The sequence below is a fragment of the Mustela nivalis genome, assembly GCF_964662115.1.
Source record: "Mustela nivalis genome assembly, chromosome: 11".
Taxonomy (NCBI): domain Eukaryota; kingdom Metazoa; phylum Chordata; class Mammalia; order Carnivora; family Mustelidae; genus Mustela; species Mustela nivalis.
In genome coordinates this window covers 105,277,124-105,291,221 of record NC_139030.1, presented here as the reverse complement: position 1 = coordinate 105,291,221, position 14,098 = coordinate 105,277,124, and the positions used below count along the sequence as shown (strand labels likewise).

Here is a 14,098-nt window from a genome sequence, read left to right as displayed (position 1 = left end):
AGCCTGTAATTTAGTTAACAATGTTGTACGAATAATAATTTCTTAGTTTTGACAACTGCATTTTTTACATTAAGGTAAATGAAGGATATAGAACCCCGTGCTCTTTCTGTAACTGTTCTGAGTGCTCAAAATCATTTCAAAATAAAATTTAAAGGCATATTTAGTTACATGTATTTTACCACAATAAAAAAAAAAAAATGGGGGGCGCCTGGGTGGCTCATTGGGTTAAGCCTCTGCCTTCAGCTCAGGTCATGATCTCAGGGTCCTGGGATCGAGCCCTGCATCAGGCTCTGCTCAGCATGAACCCTGCTTCTCCCCTCTCCTCTCTGCCTACTTGTGATCTCTGTCTGTCAAATAAATAAATAAAATCTTAAAAAAAAAAAAATGGGGAAAATATTTGGAGAAATCTTGAAACTTCCAAGGGCAGACAGCAATTTATACCTTATAATAAACATTTTATTAAAAGGGCCAACATGCAGTATAAATTCATGGAAGACCACCAAACACACACACACACACACACACACACACACACACACACACGATTACTTGCAAATGTGTATGACCAGGGAGAAAGTTAAATTTCACTTCTCAGAAGGTGAACTCTAGCCCGCTATTAAAATAACAATCAAACCACTGGAACACATGATATGGCTATTCTAAGAACTAAACTTGAAATACACAATATATAAAGTTACAGGCTCTTCATTATTGCAATGACTGGCAAAATAAATAAGAACTCTGTTAAAAATAAAATTAATTCCTGGGATGCCTGGGTGGCTCAGTCGGTTGACCATCCAACTCAGCTCAGGTCTTGATTTTGGGGTCCTGAGTTCAAGCCCTGTTCTGGGCTCCATGCTGGGTGTGGAGCCTACTTAAAAAAAAAAAAAAAAGAAAGAAAGAAATTCTTAAGGCTTCTAAAATCAAAGTACTTACCAAAGGAAAAAAGATGAGTTACAGGAAGCTGAATGGATCGTGTCTCTTTTTTAAAGAATTCACAATCTACAACAAACTAAAATATAAAACATTGATTTTTAGAAAAAAAATAGAATTAAATGTATAGTAAAATACCTTCACTCGATGTTTGAGTGGATAAAAGTCTATAAATAAACCAGCTTTGGAGAAGTTATTACCCATCACATTCTCACTCTGGCTATACTTAGATGGCAATAATTACTCAAGGAGAGATGTTAAGCTAAGAAAATCTGATGAACAAGCTTAACTTAATAAATTATTACAGGATCATTTGTACAACAGCTGCTATACAGTCCAGTTTCCTTCCAGTTAATTTCAGGTGTTTATAGAAGAAGGACTTTAAAGGATGGGTCAAAGCATTAAGAATCAAGGTTAACTCAAGATTAATTAGAGATTGAGATAAAAATCAACATTTTCATAGTAAAAAAGAAATATGATTTTGAATTTTAATTTTAAAAAATCCCATATTAATTATGTATCTCCAACACTCTAATTAGACAACAAAAGACTTGGAGATGGACATACTGCCTTTTATCTACAGATGGCTAAAGTTATTTGTATAAGATTATTTTAAGCTAAACAGGAATTAGAATAAATGGTAAAAAAGGTTTACTATGTACGAAGCATGAAAAAAATGCTATCTTTAAAAAAGTAAAACTAAAATGTGACATGTGCATGATTACGATGTTTTGTAATGACATTTCTTATGTAATAACATTTCTACAATGGTATAAGGAACTTTGCTCTAAGCTGACTGCAGTAAGAATGGTTTCATTAGAATAATCTCCGTAAGGAAACCAAATTGCTTTGATCTATAGGAGCTGGAGAACAAATTAATCTGATGCCAAATTGTAGCTAGCAAGTAGACTGCTGTCTAGAGGAAGAAGAAAGCCAATGAGGTTTATCCTAGTTTTTTCCAATAAGTATACATTGGATTGTGCTTAAAGCAATTGTTATTTTGTTTGCCTCTTGGGTGGATTTTTTTGTTTCTGAAAGTCAAAAAAAGATGTGGGAAAATGCTATCTGACTACAGTACACATCTTGAGAATAAAAGGAAAAACTTGTTAAGGGGATTTGCTTTTATCTACCCTTCTATACTTAAAAGGCCAACAATTATCATCAGACATTTTCCTTATAGAAAACAGCTGTTACAAAGTTAGAACAATCATCTACTGAACAAGACTATATTTTTACAAAGCACTTTTGGGTGAGAAATCGCCTGAGACAGAGAATCAATTTTAAATCGCTTTGTATAGGTATTTAAAATAATACAATTTTTATTATTGGTTCAAAAATTTGGCTACTCCCTTTTTGGAATAAACCCATACCCAAGAAAATAATTTGAGGATCTGTCTCTTTCTAATGAAATTATTTTGTTTTCTGTCATCAAAAAATGCAAGTAATTTCATATTTGCATTTTGAAAACTATATTATGAGTTGACTACAAAAAATTTTCAAGCTATCTATTTAAATATATGTATCCTGAGAAACCATTCTACATATCTTATAACAGATGTGCAGAAATTATAAAAGGCCTAAATTAACATCCTTGTGACACTGGGTATGCAACAGTAGAGTCAGCAAGCATTACTTTTCAAAGAACATTAAGACATATTAAATATTCATTCGGCTGCTAAGGCTGGCTATTTGTGAAAGGCTCGTTAGTTTCTTGGAATAACGAGACAGGGCCTTTCCAAGTTTGGGAAAGATGTTTAAATTCATTCGAAACCAGTTTACCTGACAGAAAAACAGAAAAAACCCCTAAAGAGAGCTTTTAGAATTGAAGATGGTGAATTACCTTTCACTTGAGCTAAGCAAAACAAAACACAATGTATTCATTATAAGGTACTTGTGAGATTTAGTCTTCGCGTTAACTCCCAACTACATCCCCTTTTCCCTGTAGCTTTAAAATTTTCCTAATGATTTTGCCCTCAAATCTCGACAATTTTCTCATTAAAGAACTATTTTTTTGAGCACTTACATGGTAGTGAATTGCTAAAGGATGAGGATGCACAGTAGAATAAAATCTATCTGGTCTTAATCCCAAAGAATTTACAATATGGTTATGGTAATAGAGAGATAAACAAATTATAATTCAGCATAATTCCTCCAAGAAGTTATAAACAAAGTGTCATGGAATTAAGAAGTTATCTGGTTGAGTCATGAAAAGGAGAACAGGAACACTTAGGATAGATACTGAAAGATGTTTGTTAGGTGAAATGTGGAAAGGGAAGTAGAAGGTTTTTACCCCTGTCTTCTTGCTTCCCTCTCCCACAACTTCTCTCAAAAATCACCAACCTTTTATTTCTACTCCCACTTCCCTAGTTCAAGCTCTCATAACCCCTTATTCAGCAGCTCGTCTGTTTCTAATCCATGCACACCATAAACAGATTCATCTTCCAAAATGGCTCTGATCCCACTTCGACTACAGTGAAAATCTTTCAGCTGCCTAACTAACTCCTGAATTCTATGAAGTCCTAAATCTTCCAGTCGAGGTCCTTGAGGGTATGGCCATGAACTACTTTCCCAGACTTTTCTTCCACTATTATCCTTCCCATGGTGGCCATCTTTTCTAAATTTCTATTTACTTATTCACTGTTCCATACATATCTCACACATTCACACTTCCATGCTTGGATCTCATGGTTTCTTTGTCCCAGAAGTGCTGGACATTGTAACTTCCTATAGTGTTGTTACTAGTGACCACCTGGATTGTGGTAACTAGTATTATTTTATATTTAGCTAATATAGTATTAGCTAAATAGTATTATTTTATATTTAGCTAATATAGCATTATATTTAGCTAATATAACTAATTTTTATATTTAGCTAATATAGTATTAGCTAAATAGTATTATTTTATATTTTATATATAAATTTTATATATAAATTAAAAATATATTTTAATATATTTTATATTTAGCTAATATTATATTTAGCTAATATAAATAAGGAGCTGAATTTTATTAGTTTTAATTGCTTTTCATTTAAATAGCCACATGTGCCAGTAGCTCCCATATTGGATGGCACAGGTCTACAAAGTTTATGTTATGCATAAAAACTTTTAACTATCCTTTAAGGAAATTTAAAATATCACCTCATAATAAAGCCTTTCCTCATTCCACCATTCAGAGATATCTTCCCTTCTTAAACCTTTCATTTATTTGCTATATTCTGATTTGTAGTATATTTGGGGGTACCTCTTTTATTCTTACTCTTCCCTCTGCTTCCAAATGCTTCTCTCCCCCTACCCAACAGTATGTAGTTTTTTGAGAATAGGATTCATGTCTTCCTCATTTGTTTGCCTCCTATAATTCCTGGCACAGAGTCTTGCACATAAAAGGGTACCCAATAATTTTGTAAGATTAATACATAAAGTATGTTCCCACTTTGAACACAGAGGCTTGGGTTTACTCTGCTTAGTTCAAGTTAGAGTAGATGATCTTAATGATTTAACAGTCTTCACCAAACTGGTCATTGTTTTAGATAAGCATTATGTCAAAGAATTCATCCAAAAATAACTTAAAAATTTAGCATGAGTATCCACTAAACATTCTGAAAACAACCTTAATCCATTTGTTACCTTACTTCCATGAATAGATGGTACATAAACAACAAGATGAGACAAAGATAGATAGTCTTGAAGTCTTAACGTCAGAGACTAAAAAAGAAAAAGAAAAAAAAGGATATAAAAAGCTGATTTTATTTCTAAAGGTATACAGAACATAAAACATGTTCAAAGAAATTATAAATACTTATTTATTAATTAATTGGTTTTTAAAAAACTGATTTCACACTTTATATTCAGTACCTCATAAAATATCCATGTTTACATTTTCAGATCAATAATCCTAAACTCAAATTCCTAACATTTTGTAAATATGGACTGCCAAAAATATTCCTTGAACTGTATCACTTCATGTAAAACAAATGACATTTAATACTACATATAATTATTTTATATAATTATTTCCAGATTTGATATCTTTTATAATTTGTCCATTTGCTTTTTATAACATTACAATATGATTTCTACATTTATTTTGGTAGCTAGCATACAACAAAGAGTATTCAAGAGATGATGAATAAATGAATGCTAAAAATAATGAAGAGTTGCAACTTAATCTCAAATGATTCTGATCTAGCTGAAGCAGTAAAGAGTTGCTGTCTAATGATATATATGGTTATCATCCCGTGGAACTTACTCAGTAAATGACATGAAGACACAATAAAACTAGTAAAGCACCTTATCAAATAAAAATCTATCTTTGGGGCACCTGGGTAGCTCAGTGGGTTAAACCCTCTGCCTTCAGCTCAGGTCATGATCCCAGGGTTCTGGGATCAAGCCCCTCATCAGGCTCCCTGGGAGCCTGCTTCCTCCTCTCTCTCTGCCTGCCTCTCTGCCTACTTGTGATCTCTGTCAAATAATTAAAATCTTAAAAAAAATAAAAATTAAAAATAGGGGCACCTGGATGGCTCAGTGGGTTAAGCCGCTGCCTTCAGCTCAGGTCATGATCCCAGGGTCCTGGGATCGAGCCCCAAGCTGGTCTCCCCGATTCACGGGGAGTCTGCTTCTCCCTCTCCCACTCCCTCTGCTTGTGTTCCCTCTCTCCCTGTGTCTTTCTCTGTCAAATAAATAAATAAAAATCTTAAAAAAAAAAGAAATTTCTGCAGTTAACTTTCTCCAGTGTTCTTCAGGAACACCTGTGTGGGCAAGGTGAACAGAGGTGCTGAAGCTGAAGAACCACGAGCCAGTGGCTGACAACCTGACCAGATCCACCGGGAGTATTTTCTAACCTAGGAGGCTTCACCTCAACTTACTTGCCAAAGCCTCAGCAACAGACTTAATCCATTCTAATGTAAATTAAAAGGCCTTAAAAGGGCCTCACAAATGACACTGACAGGCAACTGAGACCAAGGAACAGACAGTAGACACTATGAAAGATAATTAGAAAGAACCTTGGTTACTCTGTGTGGCTATCTACTCTACTAGCCTGTTATTTATTCTCAAAAATACTTTTTTTCCTCAAGAATTTTTTTGTTAGGATCAGAATACTTTAAAAAGGTTAACAGAGTCAAAAAAAATTTCCTTATAAAGTTCCTATAAAGTTATAATATCAGTAGGAAGTTGACAATATAATCATATTCATGAACTTGTTAGATTGACAGGTAAGATTAATATGAAGTTTGGAAATTTTTCAGTGTTTTAAAGGTAAAATACCCTTAATGATGAAATAACACACACAGGAAATCAAATACCAGGTTTTGATGCACAGAGCAAAACTATGGTACTAAAATGATTAAGACAAAACGGCAACAAGGTAGTTTTCTCATATCAGTTATTTTTTTTTCTGTTAGTTATCTTTATAAATTTTTGTTTTCAACAATAAATCCATTTTGGCTTACCAAATTCCTGGCTTGTTGTGCTTTGGGTTTTCAGAAACTTCTTCACAGTACCCATGACAGAAAAATTCCATATGATTGGTATTTAAAACTGAATTTACAGGTGCTTTGCTGGCGTCTGCTATTTACTATCAGTTCAGTCAGCAACAATGCTAAGAGTGATATGAGTGTCACCTGACACTACTTTTGTTGCAATGTTATGAATATGAATAAAATTCATAAAATCTTCTCACTTTAATCTTTTCTTTCTCTTCAACTTGATTTCAAAATAACTTTGTGTCCTTTTTAGAAGTGGCTAACACATATAATTTTGATTTTCATTAAAATGGAGAAATTTATTTATGTTTATTAATTATAATCCTCATCTGCTATGAATACCTAAGATTGCAGAATATTGTAATTCTTATTTTCTAAACATCTTTCTCCCATCTTCCCCCCTCTAAATTTCAGTAGGCTTTTAATGCTATCTGACAACCTCCTTCAGCACTCACTATAAAAAGCAAGCAGCAGGGGCGCCTGGGTGGCTCAGTGGGTTAAGTCTTTGCCTTCAGCTCAGGTCATGATCCCAGGGTCCTGGGATCGAGCCCCACATCGGGCTCTCTGCTCAGCGGGGAGCCTGCTTCCTCGTCTCTCTCTGCCTGCCTCTCTGCCTACTGTGATCTCTCTCGGTCAAATAAATAAATAAAATCTTAAAAAAAAAAAAAAAAAAACCAAGCAGCAGGGCACCTGGGTGGCTCAATGGGTTAAAGCTTCTCCCTTTGGCTTGGGTCATGATTCCAGAGTCCTGGGATTGCTCTCTTGCTCAGCAGGGAGCCTACTTCCCTTCCTCTCTCTCTGTCTGCCTCTCTGCCTACTTGTGATCGCTGTCAAATAAATAAAATCTTAAAAAAAAACAAAAATAAAAAAAACAAGCAGCAGTCGGGTGCCAGGGTGGCTCAGTCAGTTGAGTGTCCAACTTTTGATTTTGGCTCAGGTCATGATCTGCACATCTGACTCTTGGTTTTGACTAGGTCATAATTGCAGAGTCATGAGATCGAGCCCTGTATCAGGCTCCCCACTTAGCAGGGAACCTGCTTGAGACTCTCTCTGTCTGAAATAAATAAATCTTAAATAAATAAATAAAAGTATAAGCAGCTGGAACAGCTTGTTCTGCTGTTTTGACAGCTGTTTCTAACATTTAGAAGAAATAACACAGGGTCTAGAACTAGATTAATACATTGTTGAATCCTTGAGATTAAAAATATACATAGGATTTTATTATTTAAGAGGTAACTTTTTAAAAATAGGAGCAAAGTAGCATTCTATCAGGATTTTAATAATTTATTTCTTCCTAACTCTTAAATTATAGATTAGCTAGGATATATTATCGAAATTGGAAATTTAAGGAAAGATTTGTGAATGATTATCATTAAGTATATTGTACTACTTTCGTTTGTTTTGCTCCTGCCTAAAAGGCTAGGATAGAATCAGTGACAGACATTTAAAATGCTCATATGAATCTAATCACTTTCCCACAATGTTTATCTCTTGAATACAAAAGCTATATGAATGAATACACACAAAATAAGGACAACTGAGGTAACAGAAAATATAACTGCAACCACTCCAGAATCAAGTGTGAAGTAACTTGCAATTATTCATTATATCATCAATCCTCTCTGTGAGTATAGTGCAGTTGACTATACAGATAAATAAATAACTGAACTGGACTGGAAGATGACTGAGACCAACCAGACTGGCTTCACTTTCAAGTTTATGAGACTAGTATTCATCATGAAAAAATATTTGAAGACTGAAAATTATCACTCCTGGTATAAGATTATGAGTTATAATAAAGACAACTTAGAAATCAGAACATGTATTTCCCTCAAATTTTAGAACTGATTTATTTTCTCAATGATATTGTTTTATAAAAAGACTTACTGACCTATCAGAGTTACTTAAGGAAATCACAAACAATTATTAAATAAATCCCATGGAGTACAAAATAAAGTAGAGTTATCCAAGTATCTGACCACAAAGTGATGGTGAAATAGATCCAGAAAAATTACTTTGCATCTCTTTGAGAGGCTCGCTTTCCTACTGTAGGTCCTCTACCCAAAACTCAAATTACTACCCTTCTATTTTAAGACAGATCATTCCAAACATACCCTCAAAATAAATTTTAAAAAATTTATCTAACTCTTGGTATGATGTTATAATATACAGATCAAATTTTATTTAGAGGACTGTTAACTTATAGTTATCTCTACACGTTAAAGAAAAACACTGCATGTTATTCTCCATTAAAATGTATTTCCAAAGAAAATATTTTTAAACTGTATGTTAGCAAATCTCAAGTTCATTTAATACATAAATGAATTAACAAAAGACCATATTCTAAAATACTTATAGACTCAAGAATTTTTTATTATTTTTTCACCTGAATATTAAAATTCTAAAGCCATAATTTACCTTAATTGTTGGCAGCAGTTCAGCTTTCCATGATAAATCAATCCCTTGCCGGCTTCAAAATAAATATGAAATTTAATTAAAGGACAAATGTATTAAAACATTATAAATTATAAATAAGCTTCAAAGAAAAACGTAACCACCTACAGCCCTATCAGAGAAAGTTCTAATGACAAAGTCCAGTAAGTCTAATCCAATATACTCTTATCCATACAGTCCTTTTGGATACAAAAAAATTGTTTTCCCTAGAAACCATTTTAATGTTTGCAAATAACTACTGATATGTTAATTTCCTTTATTTTTCTTTCAAAATCAATGCTATTATAATGTAATGTAGCCGCAAAATGGATTTAAGAACATATGAAGCTTTCTAAAAAGTGTGATTTAAAAGTGCCTGAGTGGCTCAGGCTCTTGATTTTGGTTCAGGTCATGATCTCAGGGTGATGGGATTGAGCCCCATATCAGGCTCTGCGTACAGCAAGGAGTCTGCTTGAGATTCTCTCCCTCTCCTTCTCCCTTCGCCTCTCCCCAATACCCCTGCTTCCCTCTTTCTCTCTCTCTCTCTAAAATAAATAAATCTCTAATAAGTATGATTTGTATTATTCATATTGAGAAAAATGAACAATTGAGGCCCTTAGGTTCAAAAGACTTACCACATAGAAGTGCTGTTTATGCAGCCAAAAATCCAACTATTTGTATCCTGTTGATTAATAACACAAAACACACTAAATATTATAGAAAATAATTACATAAAATAGGCAGCTTAACATTTTACGGTTATATGATAGGATTAGTAGGCATGATGGAAACATAAAATAGCATTATTTAGAAACATTTGCAAGCTGTTCTCAAAAGTCATATAGGTAAAGGGCAGGTAAAGAAGTCTAATGTCAGCATCGATAGGTAAAGCAAGTAACCTAGAGCAGCAGTAAGAGAAAGAATGACCTCTCCATAGCATACTGGGTAAGGTATTCTAATTTCTGAACCAACCCCTACAGAGTTCAGCAATGTCCATGCTTTAATTAGGTAATTACATAGAAAAGTAACTAAATTTTAAGTAAATATAGAAAATGATCACCTAGTAGTCGACTTTTATACAAACAGAAAAAAAAATCCAGAGTCCATTAAAAATAGCAATTAATCTAAGTATATCTTAACATTTATCATTTGAGTTCTCATTTGACTATCAGGCAAAACTTCTACGTAGCTGAGAATGTGTTTGGATTGGAGCACAACTGCAAGGCTCAAGACAAAGCTAGTTATTACTTTATCAGGGTACCATGGGAATGTCGCAGAGATGGTAGTGGTATTTTAACAATATTACATACCTATATTCGGTCATTAAAGAGCAGTATGACCAAAGAGCTTCACTGCAACTTTTTTTTTTTTTAAGATTTTTATTTATTTATTTGACAGAGAGAGAGATCACAAGTAGGCAGAGAGGGAAGCAGAGAGAGAGAGGGGGAAGCAGGCTCCCTGCTGAGCAGAGAGCCTGATGCGGGGCTCGATCCCAGGACCCTGAGATCATGACCTGAGCTGAAGGCAGAGGCTTAACCCACTGAGCCACCCAGGCGCCCCATTCACTGCAACTTTTAAGGAAAAAGAGTGATGTTCCAAGATCTGAAGATCCAACTACTAAAACCCTACACCAAGATACAAGAAGGTAAGAAATACTGCTCATATTAGCTACATAAAACTCTCCTTAATAAACAGAGAGGATAATGAAAAAGATATCAATCCTTTTATCCAACTAATATTTATAAAGTCTATTCTAGAGCCATGTAATTATGCCAAGCCTTCAAGGAAAAAAATGATGAATGAGGCAGACATGGTCTTGCCCTCATGAAGGTTAAATACAACTTGAAGACATTTTCCAAGAAAATAGACAAGGAAGCTGAAAGGAAATAAATGAAAAATAATGTGGAATTTGTCTGCTCTTTATTGCTGGCAAAATACTTATATGACTCCTATATAAGATAACTGTGTTTCCCACAATAATGTAACATTATAAAGCAAGGCAAAAGAAAAGATCTGCATAGCTTAGACAAGAAAAATCTAGTGAGCTCTCAAGTTCCACCCACTTTTGTAATGGGTTTTGCAGCTACTAAGGGAGCCTGTCTTCAAGGACAGCCCTTAATATGCAAGGTGTCAATATTTTATACTCTTTATACTTCCATGTATAGGGAATCCTGACTTATTCATCAAAAAATTGAAAACATATTATTCAAGCCCACCCTAAAACACCATGTTGATATAATCTGTAAGGTGTCAAAAGAACAATTTCAGGTCATCTAGCAAGCATCTCTAACTAATTATAAAAATAGTACTGAAGGGGTGCCTGGGTGGCTCAGTGGGTTAAGCCTCTGCCTTTGGCTCAGGTCATGGTCTCAGGGTCCTGGGATCGAGCCCCGCATCAGGCTCTCTGCTCAGCAGGGAGCCTGCATTCCCCTCTCTCTCTGCCTGCTGCTCTGCCTACTTGTGATCTCTCTCTCTTCATCATATAAATAAATGAAATCTTTGGGGGGAAAAAAAGCTCTGAAAATCTTAGAAAAAGTCATTCAAGAATTGCCAACTTCCTAAAGTATACAGAAAAGAAAATGCTACTTGGTCATAAAAATTTATATAATAGATCTAAAGAGAAACCTATCTATAGTATAAAATGATGCCCTCAATAGGTCAAAACCTGATTAGGAACTTTATATAGGATAGATCATGCTTACCACCTGAGTCTACTGCTAAGTCTTTAGGTCTCTAAAGTGGAAGTAAAGAAAACATAAGGGATAAAAATACATGTTAAAAGGTACCACAAGAGGGGCATCTGATGACTCAGTACGTTAAGTGTCTGCCTTCGGCTCAGGTCATGAACCTGGGGTCCTGGGATTGAGCTCTATTAGGCTCCCTGCCCAGTGGGGAGTCTGCTTCTCCCTCTCCCTCTGCCCCTCACCCGCATGCTCTCTCTCTCCCCCTCTTGTATGCACTCTAATACATAAATTTTTTTTAAAAAGATACCATGAGAATAAGCTACCATTAGTTTATTATTAAAGATACCATTCACATAAACTAACTCAGAGAATTTAATGGAACAGAGGGCAACTGCACATGGATTGGATATCACATGATATTAAGGAATTAATAATTAATTTTATTGGATGAAATAATGATATTATAATTAACATGCACAATCCTTATCTGCTAGAAAGCACACTGAAATATTTAAGGATGAAATGATAAAATGCCTAGAATTTGCTTTAAAAATCCTTCAGTCAAAAAAAAGTGAAAAAGGGATAAATAAAAATGGCAGTGTTGATAACTGTTAAAGCTATATGATAGTTATGTGAGCTTTTATTATTATATTCTACTTTTATATGGCTGAAAACTTCTGTAATACAAATTGAAAAGATTTTTAAAACTCACCACATAACTTTCTGCTAATTAATACCTATGGACCTTAATTATAGAAAAGGGATCCCCCATTAAGCCAAATGGAGAATCTGAACTTTGGCAAGGATTTTTCTCACCATAATACTGACATTCTGATTTGGAATTTAGTATTAATTGAGTTTAGATATTTTAAGCCAACAGTCTAAGGGCCAGATTCTCTTGAGATAAACTGCCCATCCAGATTTTAGGCAGAGAGATGCTAGTCTCTGTGAGAGATGAAAAACTTTGGTCATCCCACTAAAATTAGGATTCATTAGCACCTAGCCCACAATGCCTGTCTAGCATTTCTAAAGACTTTACTATATATCAAATGGCAGTTGTCTACCAACTAAGTGACAGATTCTAGTTCTAAAGAATACAAATAACCCAACAAAAGGGAGAAGAAGAAAGAAATTATGAAAAACACAAATACCTTGGGGGAAAAAAAAAAATCCAGGAAGAGGGAAAAGAACCCAAATGGAGAAACAAGTTCCTGAGAGTAAGAAATGCTGACAAATAATTAAATTATTAAAAAAAAGTAAAAAAAAATTACTTAAATATTCCAAATATAACAAAGGCATGATATAGCATGTGACACATTTTTTGACAATACCTGATAGTAAGTATTCATTAAAAAGAAATAAGGATATTTGAACTGAATTCCTTCATCCTAAAGATTGTAAGTAAGGTAGAAAAACAGGGTGAAAGACCTGAACTAGAGCCAAAAGTATAATTTAGAAGTAAATTATCAGTTATAGAAATATTTTGATTAATACTTTTCAATCAAAACTTTTAGACAGTATCTTTCAACTTATTAGATTTAATAATAGTTCATAGCTAAAGAAGAGATCTTAGATATTAGTTGAATCTTAAAAAGAGACTTTTAGATTTACATAAAATGTACCAATTATCTTACCAGCATGGTGCTCTGACAATAGACATGAGTGTAGATTTTTCTATGATTTGCAAGAGGAAATGTAAAATATATCTTATCAGATTCCTAAAAAAAAAAAAAAAAGAGGGAAAACATAATAAAACCATTAAGAGTAGATAATTTCATCATTTAAATATACAGATAAAGCAAAAATTATTCTAAGGTTATCATTCTTGGTGTTGTTGAGGTATTCTCCAATATTCTAGGAGTGGGAAGAAGATACAGATTTAAGTTAGGGATATCAGGGACCCTGCAGTCCTGAGTATGTCTTAGAAATAGCAGTATAAAGGCATGTTTTTTGTTTAGGTTTGAGTTTTGGCCTAATGATCAACATAAAATACATTTCTTAGCTCTGTCAACCTAAAAGGCCTACAAATGCTAACCCACTAGTCATAAACATCTCTAGTGTCCAAATTATGGTTTTTAGACACCATTTCCCCAATAACAGAAAGAGCTCCTTAGAGAAAAAGCTGATTCAAGATCTGGGGCAGGAAATGTACAAAATGAGCTTAAACATCTTCTCATATTAGGTAGCGAAGAAACTATCAAAGAAAGACAGCTAATGAGTAGCTTTACCAAAAGGATTCAGGAACCTAACTTGAAATGACTTCCACTGGTCAAAGACAGAAGAATTTTAATATTTTAGATAGAAACATGTTTAAAAGATGAGTTCATAATAATACTAGGAAAAAAAAAACCCCAAAACTGTTTATGATCACCAGTAGAAAAGGTTTGTGAGCCAACTCGCTATTACTGAAAACCAGTAAATACAAGATCCAAAGACCCAAGCAATTTTAATTTTCTCCTTTTCTACCATGTTCCACTTTTGATAAATTTAGTAGATATGAAATTTCCCAGTAATGTTTCAGTTAATAAAAAAAATAACTGAATTAGAGTACCACCATTTTTGCATCC

The 14,098-nt window shown here is 34.0% G+C and overlaps 1 protein-coding gene across 2 annotated transcripts in view; it reads right to left on the bottom strand.

Annotated features, from left to right (window-relative positions):
* Positions 1-14,098, bottom strand: part of PGAP1 (post-GPI attachment to proteins inositol deacylase 1) — a 79,894-nt gene that overhangs the window by 30,486 nt on the left and 35,310 nt on the right. For both annotated transcript variants that reach the window (XM_082689045.1, XM_082689046.1), the window contains 5 exons: positions 13,166-13,249; positions 9,483-9,529; positions 8,833-8,884; positions 4,559-4,636; positions 937-1,012 (listed from right to left, as the gene is read on the bottom strand). In XM_082689045.1, coding sequence (XP_082545171.1) covers positions 937-1,012; positions 4,559-4,636; positions 8,833-8,884; positions 9,483-9,529; positions 13,166-13,249 — 337 coding nt within the window. The remainder of the gene's footprint in view (positions 1-936; positions 1,013-4,558; positions 4,637-8,832; positions 8,885-9,482; positions 9,530-13,165; positions 13,250-14,098) is intronic.